Source organism: Passer domesticus, chromosome 5 (assembly GCF_036417665.1).
Source record: "Passer domesticus isolate bPasDom1 chromosome 5, bPasDom1.hap1, whole genome shotgun sequence".
NCBI classification, from domain to species: Eukaryota; Metazoa; Chordata; class Aves; order Passeriformes; family Passeridae; genus Passer; species Passer domesticus.
The window spans coordinates 81,513,881-81,538,686 of record NC_087478.1 but is presented as its reverse complement, the minus strand read 5'-3'; the positions used below and the strand labels follow the sequence as shown (position 1 = coordinate 81,538,686).

General features: G+C 40.1%; 2 protein-coding genes across 10 annotated transcripts in view; one reads left to right on the top strand and one right to left on the bottom strand.

Moving 5' to 3' along the window:
- Window positions 1-57: 57 nt before the first annotated feature.
- On the top strand, window positions 58-23,476 carry RECQL (RecQ like helicase). 7 transcript variants are annotated; one of them, XR_010362905.1, is made up of 19 exons: window positions 58-376; window positions 1,324-1,396; window positions 2,446-2,643; window positions 4,502-4,681; window positions 5,191-5,297; window positions 6,231-6,429; window positions 7,848-8,014; window positions 8,370-8,451; window positions 9,502-9,650; window positions 9,745-9,862; window positions 10,494-10,632; window positions 11,311-11,402; window positions 11,684-11,903; window positions 12,957-13,086; window positions 13,304-13,545; window positions 17,015-17,123; window positions 18,439-18,480; window positions 19,660-19,766; window positions 23,001-23,476. XR_010362905.1 is itself a non-coding variant. In XM_064421460.1 (16 exons), the coding sequence occupies exons 3-16, from the start codon at window positions 1,381-1,383 to the stop codon at window positions 13,484-13,486; spliced, it is 1,980 nt and encodes a 659-aa protein (XP_064277530.1). In that variant the 5' UTR covers window positions 58-376; window positions 900-1,007; window positions 1,324-1,380; the 3' UTR covers window positions 13,487-14,564. The 7 variants fall into 7 exon arrangements, 2 of the variants coding, with proteins under 2 accessions (XP_064277530.1, XP_064277528.1); XR_010362907.1 differs by lacking the exon at window positions 17,015-17,123; XR_010362904.1 differs by lacking the exon at window positions 19,660-19,766.
- PYROXD1 (pyridine nucleotide-disulphide oxidoreductase domain 1) overlaps window positions 14,561-24,806 on the bottom strand; it is a 39,602-nt gene continuing 29,356 nt past the window's right edge. For all 3 annotated transcript variants that reach the window (XM_064421463.1, XM_064421461.1, XM_064421462.1), the window contains exons 2-12: window positions 24,429-24,509; window positions 22,929-23,048; window positions 21,688-21,816; window positions 20,816-20,889; window positions 20,070-20,230; window positions 19,353-19,453; window positions 18,406-18,535; window positions 17,448-17,560; window positions 16,257-16,379; window positions 15,897-16,034; window positions 14,561-15,565 (exon numbers count right to left, since the gene is read on the bottom strand). In XM_064421463.1, the coding sequence (XP_064277533.1) occupies window positions 15,317-15,565; window positions 15,897-16,034; window positions 16,257-16,379; window positions 17,448-17,560; window positions 18,406-18,535; window positions 19,353-19,453; window positions 20,070-20,230; window positions 20,816-20,889; window positions 21,688-21,816; window positions 22,929-23,048; window positions 24,429-24,509 (1,419 nt within the window). In that variant the 3' untranslated portion in view covers window positions 14,561-15,316. The remainder of the gene's footprint in view (window positions 15,566-15,896; window positions 16,035-16,256; window positions 16,380-17,447; window positions 17,561-18,405; window positions 18,536-19,352; window positions 19,454-20,069; window positions 20,231-20,815; window positions 20,890-21,687; window positions 21,817-22,928; window positions 23,049-24,428; window positions 24,510-24,806) is intronic.

The window sequence follows — 24,806 nt, the reverse complement described above, 5'->3', positions numbered from 1 at the left end:
CCGGGGGCGGGCGGCGGAAGGGGCGGGGCCCGGCGCGCGCGGCGCGGGTGGGAGCGTGAGGGGCGGGAGCGGCATAAAGGGATAGAAGGGATAGAAGGGATAAAATAGACGGGATACAGGGTGAGGGAGGCGGGAGTGCGGCTGGCACTAGCGCGCGGGGCAGCGCTGGGAGCTGTCGGCTGGGCCCGCCGCACGGGAGGACAGGGCAGCGAGGCGCTGCTCCCGCTGTTCCTGGCGGCCTTGGCCCCTTCCTCCATCCATCCATCCATCCATCCTGCAGCCGCCGAGCGGGGCCTTCCCTGCCCGCCCGTCCAGCTGTCCTGCCCCGTCCCGAGCAGCTGCTTCAGGCCTGGCCGTGCCCGCGGCTGGCGTGAGGGTGAGAGCGCTGGGGGCACTGCACTGTATATATTCACTGTGTTTGTGTCCTTTTCACAGTGTATACCCGTAAATATTCCCACGCTGGGGTGGGTTGCCCGGGGAGGTGGAGTCGCCACGCCCGGAGGTGATTGGGAGGTGTCTGGGTCAGGCCCTGCGTGATGCGGAAGTGTTTTATTCACACATCGTTTTTAATGTGCATTCCCCCCTCTATTTGTAGGATCTGTGTTGTAGTGGAATCAGCTGGTAGTGAGGAATGTTTTCCCCCAGGATTTATTGTAATGCTGAATGTGTTCCCTTTCATTTTCCACTGGACTTTGTTTCCATCCATGTGATAAATAGCTCAGAGTGCAATAACAGAAAATATCAATTTCTTGAGTTTGGTATTGTTAAGGTACAACGTGACAAAGACTGTTGTTCAAGTAAGGAGCCAGTAAATTCAATTCTATGTTCATTTCACTGATGATTATTCAGAATCAATCCCCTTCTCTAAAGCAAGCCACGTTTTCATTTCCTCCCAACAGATCCTCTAGGTGTTTTGGTGGCTGCCTTTCTAAGGGGCACAGTATAATGTGTCCAGACCTTTCTGTAAAATAAGTTTTGAGGAGATCAGAAAGGGCAGTGGGCACTTGGTGAGTGACTGGTCTGCCTTAGAGCATTCCTCTTGCAGGAAATGAATGACTTGGTTAAAATTCACCTGGCTTCATTTAGAAGAGCTGTGGCCTTGGGAATTGGATGTGAGTTTGTGTTTATCCGTCTTGCAGAAGGGAAAAACCAGTTGTCATCTAGTGGGGCTTCTTTGTGTGAGCAAAGTAAATTAACCAGGACTTAAAGTGGTACATTAACAGCTCTGGTAATGAAGACTCTCCTGCAGTAAATTTGTTCTAAGTTGAGAAGGTTTACTTATAAAATATATTTTAAAATGTATTTATTTCATTTTCTTTTCAGTGACAGTGGCTTGGTTAAATAAGATCTCCTAAAGATAGCATTCTTTAATCTCCAGAGATGACAGCTGTAGCAGGTAATTCATAATTAATATTCCATATGTTCATTTAGCTAACAAGATACAGTCACCTGATGTTACTGATTGTTATTTACGTGATTTAATGTATGCATAAAAGAGTTTGTGGGATCTATTATACATAAGATTTGAAGAAAAAAAATCTTTTACTGGATAGCTTTTTATTTCTTAGGTGACACTAAACCAAACTTCCCTGTCCCTGGAAGTGTTCAAGGCATGGTTGGATGGGGCTCTGAGCACCCTGATCCGGTGGCAGGGGAGCTGGAATGAGATGAGCTTTAAGGTCCCTTCCAACCCAAGCTACTGTATGATGAAAATCAAGTTTGTCAATGAAATTACTTGGTTTTCAATATTTTCAAAAGGTGCTTCATATTTTAAGACACTCTTAACTGTTTTTTGCTGAGTAGCAGTAGGCACATAGCAAGACACCTGTTGCTATTTTGTGCTATTTGAGATGAAGATATTTTTTCCATCTCACACATTTTTGTTCCCATAACTGCTCTGGATGGGCCAGAATCTCTTGGGTTTTCTGGGTGTGGGGGAGGCAGAAATTCCTCCTGGTGCTTTTGTGACCTGGCTCTGGGATATGTGCTTGGCAAGCAGGTGTATGTGTTAATTATTCTTTTAAATCCAGGGACTGGGTCTAGAACACAATCTGTAATCCACACACATGCACATTGGGATGGAAAGAGACAATTCCTGCCAGAGTCACTTGTGTAGCCCCAGCTTTTGGGGAGCACTTCCTTCACTTTTCACGTGTGAAGGATGGCTTGTGTTTGTAAAAGCATCTTCCCTCTACATCCAAGCCCTGTTCAGCAGCTCCCCTTGTTCTGTGCAGGAGGGATCTTGGTGCATGAAACACAGCTTGGTGCTACTGGCCCTGTTTTCAGCCCCTCAGGAGTTCAGCTTGCTGGGCTTAATGTTGCTTCTCACCTGTAAATAAATGCTGTCTATGAACAACTTGATCATTGGCTGGAGTACAATTAGTACAATTAAAAGTGGCGTCAGCTGTGGTCTCAGTTGTGCCTTCTCCTTGCTCCTCCCTGCAGTGCTGGAGGAGGTGCTGGTGTCCATTGAGAATGAGCTGCAGGCCGTGGAGATGCAGATCCAGGAGCTTGTGGATAAGCAGCAGGAGCTGCTTCAAAAGAAGATGAGAGTGAAGAATCTGATAAAACAGTCCTCAGGAGACTTGGAGGCAGGTGGAAGTAAAGACACTGAAACCTCAGCTGAGGAATGGAACAAAAAAGGTTTGCAGAGCCAAAGTCTAATATTTTAACAGAAATGTGAACTAATCCAGTAGGGGGAAGTGCACTTATACAGAGTTTTGTTTGGATCATGATATTTCCCTAATTAATTTTAGTCAGCTGGCTGACATGCCAAGGTAATGTTTGTACTTGTCTCACTGGACATTGCTAAACACTAATCTTGAGCTGTTCTGGGCAGAATTATCTGTTCTGTCAGAATGGCCTGTTATAACTGCTTCAATTCTTTGCTTGCTGCAAAGTCACAATTTGATCTGATTTGCTCTTACTATCCCAGAGTAAATTTTTATTGCAATACTCGTATATTAAATGCTTATATTGCAATAGTTCTCCTTGTTTGTGTTCTAAAACAAATGGCTCTGGATTTTCTCAGGATTTGATGATGACAATTTTGCACATAGAGTTGTTTTTTTCCTGGTTTTGTGTTTCCTCTTGCTTGAGTGGGTAGGACATTGGTGGTGTTCGTGATGGGTTATGTAGCCTCACTGTCTTACCAGATTAATGCAAATTAGATAGATGCTGACTGCCAAGAATAACCTAGAATACATTATTATTGTAGAATGAGGGCAAGTGGCAAGTGCCTCGTGGTGGTGGGAGGGCTGCTGGCTTCTTTCAAGTTGGACATTAAATGCAGTCCTGAGTAGTTGTTGCTTCTTGGCCATGTTGTGCCTTGCCAAATTTGACTCAGATATTGTGATTTTTTTCTCCTTTTTAATTTAATTTTCAATTTGTAAATGCCTGTATTGCATATAAAAGCTTTTTTTTGGCTTTTTAAAAAATGAAATTAATGTTGTAGTTGAATCCATATTTATCTGTATTTGAGGAGTATTATGCATATGTAAGAATGCTGATACTGTATCATTGCAAGTTATACTAGTGAACAAATCATTTGGTTTGTGTAGGTCTGTGCTTAATTCTCACCCCCTGTGCTTTGGAAATGAATGTCTTTGCAGTCAGATGCTGTGTGTGGATTAAACAGGAGCAGCAGCTAAATTTGCTGCCAGTTCAAAGCTCATGGAAGTCAGTGGGAGGCTTTCTTGGTTTCACAGAGCCTTGGATTTTAACTGTGCTCTTTGTAAATTTCTCTGCAATGTCACCTCAAGTCCCAAAATTAATTCTTGTGCATTGCACATGTTGTAACCTGAAGCTCCCACAGCTTTTCTGCATTTTAATTTTAATAGTACCAAAAAGATGCATCAGGAAGCATAACTTAAGTTTGTACAGCATTACATCTTTTAAAAATGCAGTCTTTAGGTCTTTATTGAAGAAAAGAAAAACCTATTATAAACATGTTGGGGTGGTGATTTTGGGGAAGATTAAACAACTTTTCCCCCTCTTTATGTTTTAATAAATGCTTATTATTGATGGAATATGTGGAAGAATTGTATCCCTCCTTTATGCTATTTGTAATGGATGCATTTGTATGTGGGAAGCATTTGAGTAACTGTTGTAGGGCTCAGTGTCTGGTTTTATTTATTTTCAGGGTGGGATTCTAATTTCTAGTTATTTTGGACTACTGAGTTGACATGCTCATTAACACTCTGAAGTTCACCTGTTTTCAGTTTTTCACATTAGTTCACATCCATGTGCAATGAGAGCTTTGGTCTGGAGGTGAATTGTGTTTACAATTTGAGTTTTCAAAGGTCCACCCTAGAATATGGTGTATCCGGACTCCGGTTGTGTGGAGCTTTTTCTGTGCCATTATGAATCCTGAAACACTTCCCCAGATCTAAAATTGTGTCACTGCTAGATTCAGTTATTCAATATGTAAATTACCCCTCCTTCTTTTATTTTAATTTGCTTATGAAATGTGTTTGTTGAGTTGGTTTTTTTCCCTTAACAGATTTTCCATGGTATGAGAAGATAAAAACTGCACTGCAGAGCAAATTTAAACTCGAGAAGTTTAGATCACTGCAACTTGAAACAGTAAATGCTGCAATGGCAGGGAAGGATATATTTCTTGTCATGCCTACAGGTGGTGGGAAGAGCCTTTGTTACCAGTTACCAGCTGTCTGTTCTGATGGTATGTGAGGGGGAAAAAGAGGACATAATAAAAAGAGTTAGAGTTATTTTCTCCCTTTTATAGTTATTTGGAGAATGGACATTGTTTGGTGTGGTTTTTGCTTTGTTGATTTGGTTTTGTTTGGTTGGTGTATTTTTAATAACTCATCCAGTTGCATTGGGGAGTTTACTTATTTACAGAGGCCAAATTTACCACTCCCTGTCACTGCTTAGTTCTCTAGCAAATCATGACACAGATATCCAGCTTTTTGTTTTGTATATTTTCATACTCTATATGTTGTGTTTGTGGTCTAGACCCTAAGAGGAGGTGTTTGTTGTGGGCATTTAATGAGAATTATCCCTGTGTGATCTGGCACTCACTTGTCAGCAGTCTGGGAGGGGAGTCCCCTGCTGTGTATGAAGCTTAAGCTTACATTTGGCAGCTTCTTCAGAGCAGGGCTGATGCATCAGTGTAAAGAATTAGAGGAGATATTTGTGACATCTGAACTGCACAATGATTGCTTGTTACAGGTTTCACACTGGTGATATGTCCTTTGATATCTCTCATGGAAGATCAGCTCATGGTTTTGGAACAGCTTGGTATCTCTGCAGCTTTATTAAACGCCTCAAGCAGCAAGGTGTGTTTAAATTCTTGTGTTTTGTGGTGAGTGTGCTGGTGTCTTCCCTCTGTGTACTTACTTGTGAATGTTGAATGGATGAGACAGATTTATCAGCTAATGCTGTTCTAGCAGCAGTATCTGGTCAGGAGGGTGCTGTGGTGTGGGAAAGGTGGTTAAGTGATTTGTGTTCATGTTTTAGTGACAACAACACACGGGAACCAACACCTTCTGTGGATAAATAGATCTCTTGGGGCTGATTAGAGGGTGTGAAGTGCCTTTGGCTGACGTCTGTTGTAGACTTTTACTCAGTTTCTAGACTTGAAGTAGGTGATTTTTGTCCTCTTCTGCCATGCTGAGCATTGCAGGCTTGTACATATAATTATTATTCATCTCTTAATACAGGGTGGTGAGTTGTTTGATCCAGAGAAGAAGCAACTAATTTGCCAGTCTCATACTAGGCAATTGCTTTTGTACAGTTATTTTCCTGACTAGCAGGAGGCCATGGTCATTAACTTGCACATGACACTGGATTTGATTGATTGGCTTGATGCAATGTGCCAGACTTGAAGCCTGCTTTGATGCAGAGCGCTCTGCAAACTCAGTAGTAAAACCACTGTAGTGTGCAAGGAATTATTTTACACTTGTAGTATCACAGGGAAGTTTGGTACATCACAGTTTATTGGAGAAGTATTGATACCACATGATGGAGCAAAGACACATATTCAACATTTGCTTCTTCAAAGTTCCAGCACAGATTTTCTAAGTATTAAAATGACCATTTATATACAGTGATCTTCTGCAATGGCTTATAGTGGTCAATACTGTGGAACACTTTATCAGTCTCTGTTAATTACACCTTATGAATTGCTAATCACCTCTTAAGAGCCTTAGCACTAAGCAACCTCAGTGTGTTGTCCCAGTTTGTTACCCCTGCTGTCTCACTTTGAACAGGAGCACGTGAAGTGGGTCCACACGGAAATGCTGAAGAGGAATTCCCCGCTGAAGCTGATTTATGTGACCCCAGAGAAGATTGCCAAGAGCAAAATGTTCATGTCCAAGCTGGAGAAGGCTTACCAGGCCGGGTGCCTGGCCCGCGTCGCTGTGGACGAGGTGCACTGCTGCAGCCAGTGGGGCCACGACTTCAGGCCGGGTATGCTCCTCTGAATCCCTGTGCAGGGCTGGCCAGGCAGCAGTCAGTAATGCATGGGGGCTGAAATAAGGCCAGCTGCTTCCTTCGTGTGTTATGTGAATTCTTAATGTGTAACAAGTACCTGTGTTAGCTCAAGGACTTTAATTCACAAATCATCTAATGCAAATGATGATTTCTACATAGATTTTGCTGTCAATATTCTGAAAAATTACTTATGCTGCTTACTTTAACTGGAGCTTTATAAAATCAAAGCTTTTGTTTGGCATCTTTAATACAGATAATAGTTACCCTTAATCTGCTACATAAAAATGTCATTCTGTACACCACTCCCTGGCACTTCTGATGAAAGAGGTAGAGCATTTTGTAAATTCATGAGATATGTTTTAATCATCTCTAAAGCAAGTGGAAACAAATGCCCTTCGCTTATAAGAAAAGAAAGTGTACTTCAGTCTTTTTCCTGTCTTGGAGATGGTAGAATATTGTTGGTTGCTGTTTGTCTTTGAAAGAAAACCAGATTTGAAGCAATATTAACTGTAAAATCACTCTTGGCAGTTTTGCTAAGAAATGGTGACTGAGCCAAGAGCCAGGCTAGTTCAACAGGCAGTGTGGAATTTGGATGTGTACCTCTGGCTTCACTTCTCTTTGAAGGCAGCAGGTGATTGTCAGTACTGAGCCTTTACAGTTTTTTATTATTACACTCTGATCTATGTATCCAAATTCCATGTTGCTTGTTTATGAGAAAAGCTCTGTTTACTCAAAAGCTGTTTGTAAAAACAGACCTGCAAAATAACCTGAATGTTGGTTAATACAATGCCACACATGTTTTTCTAATTTTTAAGAATTTCTATTTTCATACATTTTCGCCTTCTGAATTGTGGCTGATAATTGCAGCCTTTCAGTGCCTGGAGGAAGCCTGAAAGAAAACTGGGGAGGGAGTTTTTACAAGAGCTTGGAGTGACAGGCCAAGGGGAATGGCTTCAAACTGAGGGTAGGTTCAGATTGGGTTTTAGGAAGAACTGTGAGGGCAGTGAGGCACGGGCACAGGCTGCCCAGAGAAGTTATGGATGCCTTGTCCCTGGGATGTGTTCAAGGCCAGGCTGGATGGGGCTCTGAGCAGCCTGGGATAGTGGAAGGTGTCCCTGCCCATTGCAGGGGGTGGGAACAAGATGGCCTTTGAGGTGTCTTCCAACCCAAATGATTCTGTGATTGATTCTTTAAAACTCGCTTAGAATGCATCTCTTTTGCTAAGTGCAACCTGCTTGTTACTTCCTTTGGATGTATAAATTAGTTCTGTAGTAGATAAGCAGTGATAACATTTATTGCAGTATTACCCCATTAAATAGTGTCTACATGAATGCCTTTTTAAAGTTTGTATTTGTGGTATGAGAAATCTTGTTCTTTCTCCTTTTCTTGCTTAGATTACAAGTCTCTTGGTATCCTGAAAAGACAGTTTCCCAATACTCCCTTGATTGGACTGACAGCAACAGCTACCAATCATGTTCTGAAGGATGCACAGAACATTTTGCATGTTCAGAAGTGCATTACCTTTACTGCTTCCTTCAACAGGCCCAACCTTTACTATGAGGTAGGTCTTGTTACCTGGTTTGTGCTGTCTCCTGCAGGGAGAGGGTCAGGCAGCAGGCTCAGACTGCTTCAACCTGTTGGAAAATATGTCTTATGAATTACTCTATTGTGCTGTATTTTCACTTTGCCCACAGGTTTGTTTGTTGTTCTTGGTGGGGAAAGCTTGCCAGCTTTGTTTTGGGGTTCATTTTTCAATGGACTTTTGAGTTGTAATCTGACTGTTCATAAAAAGAATATAGTATTTCTTTTTAAATGGAGGAATAGTTGTGTTTATTATACTGGGAAAAGTAAAATAAGGATGTTTGGCAGACTGTTTGCCCACTTGAACTCTGACATGTGGTTAATGTATTTTTGAGGTTCGGCATAAGCCTTCAAATAACGAAGATTTCATTGAGGACATAGTTAAGACCATTAATGGAAGATACAAAGGACAGTCAGGTAAAAAGTGTCACAAAAGACACATGTTATCTTCCATAACTTTCATTACTGCAAGGATGTTGGGATGTTTTCAAATGATCTTGAAGCATGTAGAGAGATTCTGCCTTCACCATACATTAAACTTTCAGTATTAGAATAAGTGAAATTTAGTAAGATCCATACCTTGAATAATTTCTCTTCATTCATTACTGTTTAAATGTCTTTACAGTTTACTTTTATCTTCTGAAGTATTGAACTGGAATGTTGGTGTCTATAGAACAATGTTTACATAGGTAATAATAGGAAGGTTTAAGATTGTAAAAGCAAGGCTCAGAAAAGATGATCTCTGTGTTCTTACATCACACATTGTTTACTATCCATGAGTCAGGATACTTGCCATCTTTAACATGGTTTTCATATTTGATCAGAAGAGTCATCTGTAACTCAGTGCCCAGAATGGGTGTTAGGGGGTGAATTGCAGATAAAAGCAGAACTGTAGAAGCTGGACTTGAGTAATCAATAAATTCTGTAGTGGAAGTAAAGAGGAGAGGCATCTTGCCAAGGCAGCAGAACCCAGGTTCCAGAGCAGCAGTCTGTCCCTGTCTCTGCTTGGAGCTCTGTGGCTGTGAGGAGCAGCTCCCTGAGCACAAACTGTGCTAAGATGATCAAAAATGACATGGCTTTGTGTGTAATCCCTGACTTAGCCTAGCCTGACTAGTGACAACAGGCAGATTTAACTGAAACCTCAGCTGAGATGCCATAGATGTCATAAGGCATAGCACCCCTTTAAAAAGCTTTAATAAGCACTGTCCTCCTTAAACATTAACAGAATGCTTCCATGGTTCTATGGATTGGCACCTGTATTTCCTTTTTAGCCTTCAGGTCCAAGCTGATAACTGATTTTTCCTTCATAAATACCAATACTATGGACTAAATAGGCACAAAGACTGTATAATGCTTTGTAATGATTTATTTCATAAGCTAATAAAACTTTCACAATTGTTTTTAACTATTGGGGATTGTTTGGCTTTTTTAAGGCATTACAATGAGGTCTCTTTGACTTCTGTGCAGGAATTGTTTACTGCTTTTCTCAGAAGGATTCTGAGCAAGTTACTGTGAGTCTGCAGAAGCTGGGAATCAAGGCAGGGACTTACCATGCAAACATGGATGCTAAATATAAAACCAAAGTTCATAAAGGATGGGCAACAAATCAAATCCAGGTTAAGTAAATACTTTACATGGACTTAATGTCTTATGTAAACAAATTGTGGTTTGGTATCTTGATGATTCCTTAATCTTTTTTCTTTTTCACAGGTTGTAGTGGCAACTGTTGCTTTTGGCATGGGAATTGATAAACCTGATGTGAGGTTTGTAATTCATCACTCTATGAGCAAGTCCATGGAAAACTACTACCAAGAGAGTGGTCGTGCAGGTATTGCAGGAAGTGGCTTTTGCAAAATTGCCATTTACATCCATTACACCAGCAAACTGTCCTTCAATTTCCCTGGCATTTGTGCAGTCTCTTGCCTTTGAGACAGTTTTCAAAGTGTGTAATGAAACTTGCCTCTGTAAAGAGGCTTTAAATATAAACTGCATTCATGACCAGGCCTCTACTGCAGTGTAACAAAGAATGTCTGGGTATCTACACCTCCACTCAGCATTTTTTTAAATACTTGATTTTCTCTTGAATCTGTGGTTTACCAGAATAACATGATACAGATTTGATATACAATTTTTTTTTTTAATATCGTATAACACCTGTGATGTGTGATTTGCTCAGATTGTCTCTATATGTTTAATCACTGTATGAATTCAGAAATACAAGTAGGACAGGGAGTCTGGAGCAGGGAATTTTAAGGATCGATCAATGTTTAGCAGCATGAAATACCTGTTATGGCCAAACTCCACCCCCAAAAACATTTTGCAGTGTTTGGGGGTTTTTTTGGTCTGGTTTATCTCATTACTTTTCTAAAGACAGATTTGAGTCTGAGAAGAGCTTGTCAAGGAATTTGAGGGGCAATGGGTTGAGATTGTAATTATCTGTTCATTTCAATGCATTGCAGGTAGAGATGACCAAAAAGCTGACTGCATTTTGTATTATGGCTTTGGAGATATATTCAGAATCAGCTCAATGGTGGTGATGGAAAATGTTGGCCAAGAGAAGCTGTATGATATGGTATCTTATTGCCAAAATATGAGCAAGTAAGTTACTGTGGTGGCTTGGTTGCTTAGTTTTTAAATGGGCTAATTTTTTTTTTGGGGGGGTGGTTTCTAGGGGGTGTTTGGGAAAAAAAAAAAAAACAACAAAACCAAAAATGAACCCATCACCAAACAAAACCACCCACAAAAACAGCAGCAAGCTTGCCAGCTTCAGGATACAATTCTGGAAGTGGTTGTGTTGAGATGAAGTATCTGTCAACAAACACTGTTGGGATTTCAAATCCCAGTCAGAGGAAATACTGGAGTTCTGTGGTTTAATGGCCACACAGGAATCCAGGTGTATTTGCTGCTTCACCTGCTTACTGTGATATTTGGAATACTTCATGGAAAATGTATATCTGTGTTGTGGACAACTGGTGCATCCAGTAGAGCCTTTTGTGGCCTCAGTGTAACAATGAGTTCAGATTCTTACCATTTTTCATTGTCTTGAAACTGCAGATTAAACTCTTCTGCTTCAACCAAACTGTTCCTATTGGCATAGCTGATAGGGAATACTGGTGTTGCTGTATTTGTTCTCTGACTTTTCCTCTGGTAATTCTTTGTGCTTGTTTTGAGATCTGAGCTGTCCCTAGGACCTTTTTTGCCATTTTCATGCTGTATAAGGCAGGTGTGACATATCCCCCTGGGATCTATAGCCTCCCTGTGCTCTCTGCTCCTCAGGTGTCGCCGGGTGCTCATAGCCCACCACTTTGATGAAGTGTGGGATTCTGCAAACTGCAACAGAATGTGTGATAACTGCTGTAGAGAGAACGGTAGGTAAAGGACAGGGAACGTGGGAAAAGTTGATTTAAAGAAATACCTGGTGGAGAAAAACTGTAAGCAAATTTTGTGACCTGTGCTTGTATTACTGACTGTTTTCAAGGTGCAGATTTTGTTATGAATAGCAGTTTTTGGTGGCCAAGTTAGTTTAAAAGCAAAACAAAAAAAGCCTTGCTATTATATAGCACAAAGATATGTATTCATAGCTACATATAACTCTATATATAACTACAAAGAGCTTTTTATTTAAATGTTCCTTCACTTTTACTTGCAGCGTGTGAGAAGATGGATGTAACAGGATACTGCAGGGATCTAATAAAGATCCTTGAGCAAGCTGACAGCATGAGTGAGAAACTCACCCCACTGAAATTAATCGATGCCTGGTCTGGGAAAGGTGTGTCCAAGTTCAGGGTGCCTGAAGTTACTCCACCCAAGCACCCTCGAGAGGAGCTGGAGAGAATTATTGCCCATTTCCTGCTGCAGCAGTATCTGAAGTATGGAAGATGACTATTTTGTTTTCTTTGTTTTGGTTTTTTAACACTTAGTAGTCATTTTTCCTTGCTCTCTTGTTACTTCTGTGTAACATTAATGGATACATTCTGTGGTCTTGTTTTCATTTCAGATGCATTTAATATATTCTTGAAAACCCTTCAAGTATTGTTATATTTCCATTTCAAAAGTTGGAGAAACAGTTGAAATGCTGCATCTTGTGCAATTTTAAAAAGCTGGGGTCTTCTGTATTCAGGCAGAATGTTTAAATCTGCAGCAGGATTCATTTTGGAGAAGTCTGTAGTTCAAACAGATCTCATTCACATTCCATGGATAAGGAGAGCAAATGCGGTTGCCCACACAGTGTCTAAGTCAGAAAAGACTGGCTGATGTGGGAAGTGGTACTCAGAAATTTTAAGAAAGCATAGTGGAACTAACAACAGTGCTGCCTCTGTAAGCTGTCCATGTGCTGTGTGTTTTGTCTTCTCATATAATTTTTAAGTTCAAGAACATCTACAAATATCTAATCCCTTTGACTTAATTTTTCTTTGCATCTCTCTGTATAGCTTTTTAACATTATTAAGAGGGTGAGCAGATGACTTTTACATCTTTTTTGCTACATCTCCTTTTCTTCCATGTGTTTCAAGAGATTGACAGGTGTGCATCTGAGTGTTTTTGTGTGTGTCAAGGTCCACAAACTGAATTATGTTAAGTGTTGATCAGAGTAGCTCTAGACCTGACTGTCTACTTGAATAGATAAAGCAGAATGAAGCTGCTCTCTGGAACATCCATCAGAAGGGTTCATGTGTCCCTGTCCTAATGGAAAGAGTTGTTGAGATGGAGGCAGGGAAGTGGTGGAGTCACCTTTCCTGGGACTACTGTTCACACAACATGCAGATGTGGCACCTGAGGACATGGTTTAGTGGCAGTGCTGGGCTGATGGTTGGACCTGATCATCTTGGAGGTCTTTTCTAACCTTGATGCTATGATTTTTTTCCCCCCTGCATACTCTGGCCTGTCTCCAACCTTCCCTTGTAACAGTGATTTCATTCGTGCAGGGAGGATTTCAGCTTCACAGCCTTTGCTACAATATCCTACCTGAAGGTGGGACCCAAAGCCCGGCTGCTGAAAAACGAGGGACATGTCATCACCATAGAAGGGATAACAAACAGCAAAAGTGTTTTCAAGGTATTTACATCTGTTCTGATCTGCCATATAGGGATCTTCTCCATTAAAGCTTAATTTAATGATTTGGTATCTGCTCAAAATACCAAATATTTGTAATATGCTCATGTTTTTGAATAATGCAGTCAACCTCATAGATATCTTCTCTCTTGTGTGGCAACATGGAAAAAGGAGGAAAACAATGTTAGAATTTTAATTGAATTCTTCTTAAATCTTACAGGTCAAACCATCTCCATCTTCAAAAGGAAGCAGAGAAAATGCCCAGACTGGATCAAAGACTGTCCAGGATTCAGTGGTGAAGAAATCACAGGAACATAAACGGCCCAGCTGTGGTCCTAACTTAAAAGCAAAGAAGCCTAAGCTTCAGGCAGGTGCAGATGACCAACCAGTACTAATTGACTGAGTGTCACAGACTAAATTTAGGATCTAATCATGGTTGCTGCTCCATGGACAATGCAGTGTGTAAGTTCAGTTTGTGCTTTAGTAATGGTTTTTTTATTTAATAAACACTGAACAGGGAACAAATATCTTAAACTGTCAAATTGAGAAGGCTAATGGAGGAGGAAGTGTTTCATATCAAAATAATTGGTGCCAATCTTAGGATACAGCAATGATTACAAAAGCTATATAATGACCATGTTGCCTTTTTACCTCTTCTGGAAGTGTAGTAAACAGTAACACTGTGGTGGGTTCTTGCAGTCTGGAAAGGACTGCCAAAGGTGCAGAGGTTTCCAGTCTTCTTTTCTGTGGGAGTCTCCACCCACTGCTCTCCTGAGAGTCCTCTTGAGATTTGTCTCCTTTGCAGCACAGGACTTGGTGGTCCTTAGCTCTGCACAAAGACCCTGTCACCTCCTGTTCCTTCTGCCTGCTGTGCAGGTGATTTTCCTCTTCACCAGTGACTCCACTGCAGTCAGGGCACTGCCTCCCCAGGGCAGCTGCTGTCACGAGCCCCAGGGAGTGACAGCAGACAGCTGGAGACTGGGATGCTCCAGCATCCTTCCTCTGGAGCCCTGGCTGGCTCAGAGCTGCTGCTGTGCCAGGGCTGGCTGTTCCAGCCCATGTGGGCACTGTCCCTACCCCCACTGTGGCATGTTTGAGTGAAATGCTGTATGTATTTATGAGTGAAATATTATGTCTATTTATTCCTTTGAAATATGTCTGTTGCTCTTCAAATTGGACTTCTCTAGATTGTTACACAAATAGAAATTTGACTTCTGTGCTTGGCAGAAGTACCTCGATTTAAGTTTACAAACAAGACAACCTGCCAGCCTAGGAAACACTCAACAGCTACTGCTGCCTGCAAGCATTCTCAGGCACATATGCTGACTGCTGGGTTCAATTTTGTTTTCTTACTTTTAACATCTTAGCAGCCAAAGATCAGAAAGGCATGTTCAGTTTCATTAATAAATGCAAGTTCTGGGTGGTTGCATTTTAGTTCTTCTCCCTTACATGTAAAACAAATATACAACTAATACCATTAAGACCATGCTCTTCATCTTTATTTTTGTGGTAAAATTGTGACAGTGACTAAAGCCTATAGTCTTTAACCCATCCTTTAGCTGAGACCTTTGCCAAAAATTGAAAATTTAGTTAAAAACAGTCATTCTCCTAAAAAAACATTAGGTGATTTGTCTGGGACAAGTCTCAGTATGTACTGCCAGCTTTGTATTGAGTACAATAAATGGTTCCCAATTTGACCCAAAATAAATAGCAACTCTCAGGCAGCAAGTGTAGAACAAAATCAAAGCCAGGATGAAACAATTGCTGTCCAGGGCTGGCACTCTCCAGTACAGTGCAGCTCTACCCCAACACCTGGACTGAAGGGACAAGCAGTTCAAAAGCTGCTCTCAACTGACATCTCATCCTGGCTTTCATTGTACAAAGCTTGTGTTCTCTACTTAACTGAATAGAAAATATATTTATTTCAGAAGTAAACTTATGGGGGGGAAAAAAGGGAAAAAAATGGAGTAAGGCCATGAATTTGCAACTTACATTCTAGGCAGCAAGAGCTCTGAGCACCCTGTGCCCTAAAACTGTTCTCTGTTCATCTGAGCCAGCTCAACAGAGATTGCACCATTAGCTGGTACCTGTGGCAGTAACCAGTCAGTATTTTGGCAAGATCAACCCAAAGTCTTAATAGAGGATTGCATTTATCCCCAATCCCGAAAAAACAGTTTTCTAAGGTGTATGACTTGCTATCAAAGCTTCATACAAACAGGGAATGGGGTATTGTTCAATCAAAATAATCTTCTATGTCAATATTTGGATTTAGGAGATCTTCACCATAGGCTGAAAGATCCATTTGGTTTAAAATTAAGTTTTCAAAGGTCTCTTCCAAGTCCGTTTCACCGATGAGCACAGCTCCCATCATGCGGCCGTGCTGCATCACCACTTTGACGTACTCGTGTCCCTTGGTACACCTCAGCATCAGCTCGTGCTCTGAGCCCAGGCCCTGAGCGTTGTACTTCCCCAAAACCACCACCTAGCAGAAGGAAAAGGGAAAAGCTCTCATAGCAACATTGCAGTGGCTTTCAGCATTTCTGCTGCTAACAGTTCTCAGCCTCAAAAATGATGCAAACAGAAAAATATTCGTCCCTAGGGTCCCTCCCCCATCACTGGCCTGCAAACACACAATGGACTCAAAAATCTTCCCCTTGAAATATACACTTAGTACAAAGTGAGAAAATCTAAGCTAGGATTAATTGCTATATAAAGAAACCTGTTTCCTCAAAGCATCTGCTCGCTGTCAGCGAGTGGATATAAGCAAGCAGTATGTGTTACTCAGTGCTTTACAACTATCAGACTGTACTGACCTTGTAATTGAAAAATTTTGTTATGTGAGCAAATAGTTCAAAGCTGAAATCCATATCAATAGATTCCCCTAAGGCATCTGCTGCCATGCACTTTGCTGCATACCATCCCATCTGCCGAGCCTGGGTCCACAGCCTCATCTGGAACAGAAAATTGGGAAGCGTGAAGCCACAAGACCATCAGTGTGCCACCACCACTCACTGCAGTGAGCACTCAGTGCACACTTTGTGTTGTTAATACCCAGAGGGGCTGGCCAGCCGGGTTTCCAGCCACCAGCCCCCAGGATTACCCACAGTTAACCCTTCCCTCCTCAGTGAGAGCACTGGTGGTGACTCCTGTGGGTCACACGTGCCAGGACGTACCTGGTGCCACACGGGGCTGGGCTCCCACGCTGCTGTGCAGATATCTCCAGCTGCAAACACATCTGGCAGCGACGTGTGCATGTGCTTGTCTACCTTCAGCCCTCCATCCTCAGCCACGGCAAACTGCAGGGTTCACACATCAGCAGTGAGACAAGGCATCAAGGCACCCAGCTCCCTCCACCTTAAGCAAATCCTTCATTATTTACCATGAGACTACCCTGAGTGGCAAGAGCTCCATGAAAGGTACAAAGCATTACTGTTGTTATTATTTCTAGAGCACAGCACAGGTTTTTAAAGGACTGTTACTGATACCTAGGCAGGGAAGTCACAGGGCTTGCCAAATTCCAGATCACACTGTGTTACAGGGACACCCAGTCTTAAGATCCATTTGTATTTTTACCAAGAAAATACCATTGCAAAAACTTTATTCCTGATCTAAGCTTATAAGCATAGGCCTGGAAATATCTCATGGCTCAACATCAGATCTATGTTTTCAGCATTTCCTACTTTAACCAGAGCACAGCCTTTTACTTCCTAATCAGATGGCACCACTTAACCTGAAATCGCTGGTTTGTCTGGGATCATTTTTTAGTAGCAGCTTGTATAGGGCTATTTGTTGGATTTGTGATCAGTGTTAATTAATAACCCAGGGATGTTTGAGTTGTTGCTGAGCAGGCACTGAATACAGAAACAAAATGATCCTGAGGCTGGAAATGCAGATGGCAGTTATGAACTCCAGAATCACCATCCACATTTAGGTGCTGACCTCCCTCAATGAACATGAGCACTGTCACAGCTCAGTGTCCCAGATGGAAAGGACTGGAAATAGTTGCTTCCTTTCCAGGAGCAAATGTCAAGATTAATAAGGTAAGAATATGGTACAGAACTAACATGGAAATTATTCTGTATTTTTGCCATTTTAGCCAATTATACAGATGATTTTCTCTATTTGGTTAAGCTTAATACTGTATATAAACACCTGGGAGCAACATAATAAACCAAGACACAAATCAAATACACTTGTATCATGTTGGATATCTCACTCTCAACATACCCTGCCTTATTTTGAGATGGTGCACAGCATTTAAATCTGTAGCAATCCATGTTTCATGTCAGAACAGAAGCATAAGCCAGCTGAAAAGGTTTCTTTAACCTTACTTGAAAAGCTCCAGAAGAAATCAGTCTACTTACATTATTGCCATCAAGAAAGGGTTCAACATTTGGCACAACTCCAGTTGCACTGACAATGAAATTGCATCCATAAATTTTTCCATTAGTTAATTCCACATATACAGGCCACAGCACTGAAAAAGGAGAAAATTTTGCCCCAAGAATGTAACCAACAGAAGTTATTTTATTGATTAGGTCTTATGATAAGATATGAAAGAAAAAAAAAACACAAAACCCGTGAGGTAACTGAATAGGTAAAGAAAGGTTAAAATTAAAAATAAAAAGGAAAAAATTATCACAGATTATATATAACCTTTCTTACCATCACTCAGAACTAAAGAAAAAAACTATTTTGGATCTCAGCTCCAACTCCTACCTTTCTTCAGAAATTTCCTAAATTAAAGCCCTCATTTGTAGGGGGGTAAATACTGTGTCCTGTGGGATGTTCTCTCAAGTATGCAATTGCCAAATATTCTTTTATGTAGAAATTTAGAGATGCACAGAAGTGCCTCAAAAGCAAAAAGAATGGCAGAGATTTGATTTGTGCTGAAAGTAAATGATTACTAAAATAGTATTTTAAAAATTCATTTTAATTAGGTGGAAATTATAGGCATAATTATTCATTTTCCAAAAAGGGGTATTTTCCTCTACTTGGAAGGTTCACTTCAGTTTTGATACAAAATGTTGGTGGTTTTTTTTCTCCTGTTTTAACTTTACTATTAAAATATTAAAGGATTGTGTTAGGATGGAATATTCTGCATACAGGATTTTGGTTAATTTGTGGAAAAAAGTGTCTGACCAAAAAGATTTGGTAATTTAATTACAGCCCATAAATTTGATTACTGTAAACTCCTAGACCTCAAATGATAGAGATAAAAATTTTCTTTTTCAAATCTGTATTTGTTTTAAAACAGCAAACAAGATCAAACATGCCTCAGCACAGATTTATCTTCGAGGTCTTATCAGCACTGGCACTCACCCTCATCTGCTTCTGTGTTTTTCTCTCCTTTAGGAAAAGTCAAGGAAGTCAGCTGCAGTTGGGTAAATTCTTGCTGTAAGTATATTTTCTTTACTTCACACAGTATTTCAATGTGTACTTTATGAGAAAACTAAAGAAAAATTGACAGAATTATAAACATAATTATTAGTGATTGCAAGATTGATAATAGCAAGGATATCTTCACCTAAATTGATATTACTGAAGTGGAAAACCCCCCACCATATATCCCAGCCCACTCACTGCATTCCCACACTTTCCTCTTTTTGGCACAGATCTAACCATAGCCAATGGCAATTTACCTGCTTTTTCAGCAGGCATCTCATGTTCCTTGAAAGTTCGTAACAATTAAGATTTTTCTGGCATGCCAGAAAACATAGGTTTTCCTAAACTTACAGGAAGAGACCTAAAACCTTATCAGACTTTAAACCTTATCAGAACAGAAAGTAAACTCATCTCTTCTGTCTTTCAGGACTGCAAAATCTTTGCATTTCTATAATGAATTAAATTCTGGTAACAATAATAAGTTTATGTTCTAAACACTGTAAAAAGAAAAAATACTCTGTACCATCAACCCACATTTCAACCATATTCTGAGCTCCAGCCAGAAGTTGGAAAGTTGCCTGTTTCTCTAAATTGTTTTGTGAGTTTGGGCCTTGTTTTATTCTCTAACACAAATACAGTTCCACAGCCTTCAACAGCCAAACCACCAGTGATTAAGCTGCTAAATATCCTGAAGATCCTTTAGCTGGTTTATGACTGATCACCCTTGACAGGTCACTTTTTAAATGCAAAACAGATGCAAACACCTAGCTAAGGAATTCATTTAAAAAAAGTGAGGATTTTTGCTTTATTGCAAAGATGGAACTCTTCCCAGTGCTCATGCCCACAACACCCAAATAAATATGGCAGCAAGGTTATGTCCATACCTCCTTAGTCCCTTTAAGGTGTAAGCCCTCGTGCCAGTCAGGGCCCAAGGCACTGCCCAGCTTGTCAGATGCTCCTGCAGGTCTTCCTTTCTCCTCACTTCCTGAAGCAAAGGGATGGAGTGTATCAGATTTAGTGTGCATCCTTCCTTGTCCTCAGAATTCAGAGCAAGGATTCTCAATTAATAGAAAAATACCATCTGGGGTAATATCCTTGTTCTTCCTGCCTGATGTCTAGAACCATGCTCTTCTTTTTGTTATGATTTTGGTCCTCCATATGTTTGTGTGATGTTTGTTCATGCACTCCTAGGTAATTGTTGTTTCTGAGACTGCACTTTCACTCCACCTATAATAATCTGTGTGGTTTCATCTGCTCCTCAAATATCTTATTACGTGACAGCTCCTCCCTATATAATGGTGAGTTCACATCAAAACATTACAAAAAACAGAACAAATTGTTCAGCAGAAGGAATACAGGGAATTAATATAAATTTGGCACAAAGGTAAGCACTTTTTACAGCTCACAAGAAACTGTATTACATTCTGTCTACACAAATTCGGGATGGGTTTTTATGTTGCATTTTTACTCTCAGTTTTTGAAGAAGGAAATGTCATTAATGATAACAGTAAGCCTTATTCCAGGCTGCTAAATTGCCTGATTTTAAGACTGTCTTCAATATGACATGCTGCTGCTGCAGTGTCAGGAAGATAAGCCCATACCTTCCACTGTGTACTTGGTTCTTTTACACTCGATGGGAGTCTCCTGGCCTTCAGCAGTGAGCTTTGGAAGGAGGAATTCAGCTGCTCCTGCATCAAAGAAAGTGTTCCCAATGGCTTTGTCTTTGATAGCCCAGATTACTTCACAGCCTTGAATTTCATACCTGAATTTAAACAAGGGATAAAGTGACAGACTGCCTGCAAAGGATCTGACTGTTAGCAACACAAGCAGAAGTGTGTCAGCTTTCCTTCCAGAAGCCAGAACCAGGGGACCCAAGACTTTCCAACCTGTCAAATCCACTTCTAAATATTTACATAAGGAACCCATTAAAAATATCTCTTCAAGCTGACAAGTCATACTTTCTCACCAACACAACCCTGAACTGGGGTAGGGGGCAGATCCAATTTATAATACTAATAATTAGTATTTCCTGCTCCCTGTAATGAAAAAAGTGCATTTCTGCCGTACTCCCACTGTTAAAAACAAGCATTTGGATCTTGCTTGCACTATGTGGAACATGAGCTGTATGTTCTTGATATCTATGTGTTAAAGCTTCTTCTGGAGCTTTCCTAATTTTATGTATCAGTAAAACCCAGTATGTTGCAAAAATAAAACAAACCTGTAATCAGTTTTGCTACTAAATGCTCTAAGAGATAAAATTTTATAAGTCAACCTTCTCCCAAACTCATTTACACTAGATTGCATTGCATTGGTAAAGATTTCATTTATGTATTTTTTGTTCACTTACACTAATTCAAGGGCAATCCCACCATTTCCTACCACCACTATTCTCTCAGCTTGAGCCAAATTCTTCTGAAAAGCCTGCATTAAGAAAGGAAAAATGTCAATTAGAGCATGTTCCCTCACGCTGATCAACTATATCCTTTTCAGCATTTTCTTGCTCTTAGTCTTGATTTTCTCAACTATTGATAGACATCTGGCTAGGCTGAGACCTGTAACAAGCTGTTGTTGTAACAAACAACAATTCTAGTTTCACTTCAGATTCTTTGAAATTGTAACTCCTTTTTTTATCCTCAAGGTCCAGCTTCTTTTGATGAATGGCAGTTCCATGTTACAGAGCACCTCTAATTCTGAAGACCTGTAGCAGTGAAACTTCATCTTTGCCTTCCAAGCTTAATTTTTACTCTATTAAGTGATTTTTCAAGTGAAAACTTTTCCACATCTTTGACTATTTCTACCTCTTTTCTGTACAAAGAGGAAAAGCTACAGTAGAACTACAAGAGAATAAAAAGTCATTCCTTCAGTAGCTTTCCACTGTACAAAGCAGCCCTTTGTACCAGGTACCACACACACCTTCCCAGGGAAATTTCTTTATATTTTCCAATTGGATTCTGCCTGGAGAGTGGAAAAATGTCATTTATTCCATATTATCATGTTAGAAATAATGCATATGAGCCATCTATAAACTTAACCAATATAGTGGCTAATTAATTTAGTGACATTATAAGGCTGTTTTTTTGCTTGTGAAAATGTTCCTATTTAGGAATATATAATAACAAACATTATTTTCTGTTTCTCCATTTCCCTGCACAATAATTCTGGTATTTTGCACCAGATGCAGGAATATATTACACATTTTTAAGTCCCAAACACATTTACCTGTGCACTGTCAGTGTCCCGGATTCCTAATACATACGGGTTCCCTTCCACAATTAATTTTGGTTTGGCTCCAGCACACAGGCAAAGTTTTTCATATATATATTCTTTTCCATCCTCAGTGTAAATTTTCTGTTAACAATGAAAAGAAAAATTAATCCACCTAAGAGAATTCATCTAAATCAAGACATCTAAGAGACATCTTTCCTTAATGTCACAGTAATTAGCAGATATGATAAGCTGCAAGGGCTTCTTAAGGAACAAGGCTTCATACTCTTCATGGCTGTGTGCCATTTATTGCCACCACACTCACCACAAATATGTGACCAATAAAATGGGGAGTGCACACAGTCCACTCAAAGCAACATCAACCACTTGGTGGCACTTGGTACTCACTGGCTGTGCCAAGAGTTCTGTGTTTTCTATGTGACAGATGTCCCTCAGGCCCAGGAACAGAACTATGCACTGCTGGACATCAGCAACTGAGAATCTCATTCAAACATTTCAGCAGCAGTAGCTGTGCTCTGAGTTAAGCAGGCACAGGACAGGACACAGTTCAGAAATCTGCAAATCTGTTGTTTGCCAAAGAAAAAGTGGAGGCACTCAGCAAGCTACATCATTCTGAGAAAGAAGACCTAAAATTTTAACATTTTATGACATTATTTGTTGTTCTACAAACTACAAGCTGCATAGTTTACAGTGGTTGTGGGCGAAAGATCCTCTAAATCCACACATTAATTATTTGTGTCCACCAAGACATGTATTAAAACGCTATCCTAGTAATGATGTAAGGAAAGCACTGGATTCAGAATGTTAGCAGAATCTACCTGCAATTACATCTCCAAACCTTAAAAGTGAGCAAAACCAGTCTGGGATGTGAATGTGAGTTTCTCACACATGCTGAAGTGAAAATAACATGCTGACACAGAGCTAACAGGTACATCTGTCCATTGCTCATATTTGCAACTTATTTCCTGCTAAACAGAAGGAAGAAAAGGTGGAAATGTTGGTTCTTTCAAGATTTATGTTGTCCTCTATATATATTTCTACTTGAAAACCAGTGTTGAGCAGGAAGTGAAATTAGAATAAGGAAATATTTTCTTGTCATTTTGGTAACTTGTCAATCCAGTAGCCAAAATGTTCTTTAACAAAATTTCTCACCCAAAACATTCAGCTACCTCTTAAATCATTTTTTATATACATAATTTGAAAAAAAACAAACAAAAAAGAAAACCTTAGCTTACATGTTCATCACTTTTCAACTGTTTCACTCCAGACTGTATAACTCTAATATTGGGATATCGTTTTTCCAACAGGGAACTTGGTTGCTCTTCGACATCAAATTCCTCAAGTGTTTTGGAGACCTGTAGGAGAAAGAGAAGTATTTAAAAATATGGATCATTTATCCATCTCTTCTTCTAAAGCTTTTGACACAAGGCGCTGTGTTCATTTATAGTAAAAAAGTCACAACATAAAGCCCATATTATCTGAAAATGTGTTATCATGTAACTGCTGAAAGTTTCTTTTTCAATACAGAATGTTTTCATGCCTGTTCCTGGTTGAAGAGTCAAAGTACTACATGTTAATACTAAATATAGAGATTAAGCAAAAATGGAGAACCCTGGCAGTTGCTTTAACTGCTACAATGTCTTATTCCATAAAGAAGTCTATTATCAGAGTTGTTAACACTGATTTTTCATTTATGTGATGTATGTATGTATTTTTCATTTATGTTATGTTAAAATCCTGGTTTTTCTCCTTTTTGTACCTTTGATAAAATAACTCATCCAGAGCCACTATCTGATATTTCAAAGACCTCAGGGGAAATGGACAACATCCAACAGAAAGCAAACACAAACAAAATAAAAGCCCCAAAGAGGCAAGCCAGAACTTGAAAAACATTCAAATAAGTGATGACAATTTTGTGGTTTTTTCCAAAAGAGAGTGGCTGCATGGAAACCTCCAGGCCTGCTACTTTATTGAATATTCAGAGTTTGGAACACAGCTGGAAACCAGAAGCCACACCGTGCTTGCAATTCAGAGAGAAATTAAGATGCTCATGTCCAAAACTTAGGTGCTGCTGCCTTCCAATAGTGCTTAGCTATTCCCTCATTCTTCAGCTCTGTAAATTTCCACTGATGTGAATTACAGACTTTACATCTCTGCACTGTGCAGGTGACTTTGCTGGACACAGCACTTTCAGAAAGCATTCTGTAGTTGGGTGTTACCCCATCAATCTCAGAGATCTCTCAGACTCAGCTTCATCACCCTACTAGCCACAAATCTGAATTCATGCATGCATTTGATTTTCTTTTTCAAACCAGCAGGAAAGATGTCACTGAATCAGCAGCTGCTGGAGTAGACAAAGCTCAAAGCAATTCCCCAGAAGCCTCTCCCTTCTTTTGCTGTTTCTGCCCAAATTCAAACATGAGCAAGACTATGATACCTCAATTCCAGTGCTTCAAAGTGCTCACTCACTAATAAAGCAGTGAAATAAAGCTTCAGTTACTCTGAATACACTTCAGTCATGTAAGTACCTGTTGAACCTTTGCCTGAATGGTGTGAATATATTCACAATTACTGATCACTGTAAAATAGCCTGTCAGTGTTACTAACACCACTGCAGTCACACTAATATGAAAACAAGCTCAAAGTCATGAGCATCTTCACCACTGGGCTCTAAGTTATCTGCACAATTAAACTTTGAACATGTCTTAATGTAAGAAAAATGAAGTCTCTCTTACCTGCTTGAAATTAGTTACAGCTTTTATAACTGGGGAAGCTGTCACTAAAAAAATGTCTTCTGATGGGAATTCTGCAGCCAGCTTGTAAAGAAACAGAAACCATGATGAGAGACTTGAACACAATAAAACCACTGGTGAAAAGCAGCATGTTAATACATTACTTTGGTTTTGCAGAACCTTATTGAAAAAACACTGCTTGAGGACAACAGAAGGATAAGGACTGAAGAGATAGAACCTTACTGAAAAAACACTACTTGAGGATAAGGAATTTGGAGACACAACATTTATTTCAATCACGCATAAATACACCTTCAAGAACTGCAGCCACAGTGCAAAGGACTATTGTCACAATATTCCAAAGGCCATCTGATGGGTCAG

Bases quoted from the DNA above. Each gene is read 5' to 3' on its own strand.
- RECQL (XM_064421458.1), top strand. The intron at 2,644-4,501 runs GTTTGCAGAGCC...TTCCCTTAACAG, and splicing joins TGAGGAATGGAACAAAAAAG to ATTTTCCATGGTATGAGAAG. The intron at 11,904-12,956 runs GTATGGAAGATG...TCATTCGTGCAG, and splicing joins CTGCTGCAGCAGTATCTGAA to GGAGGATTTCAGCTTCACAG.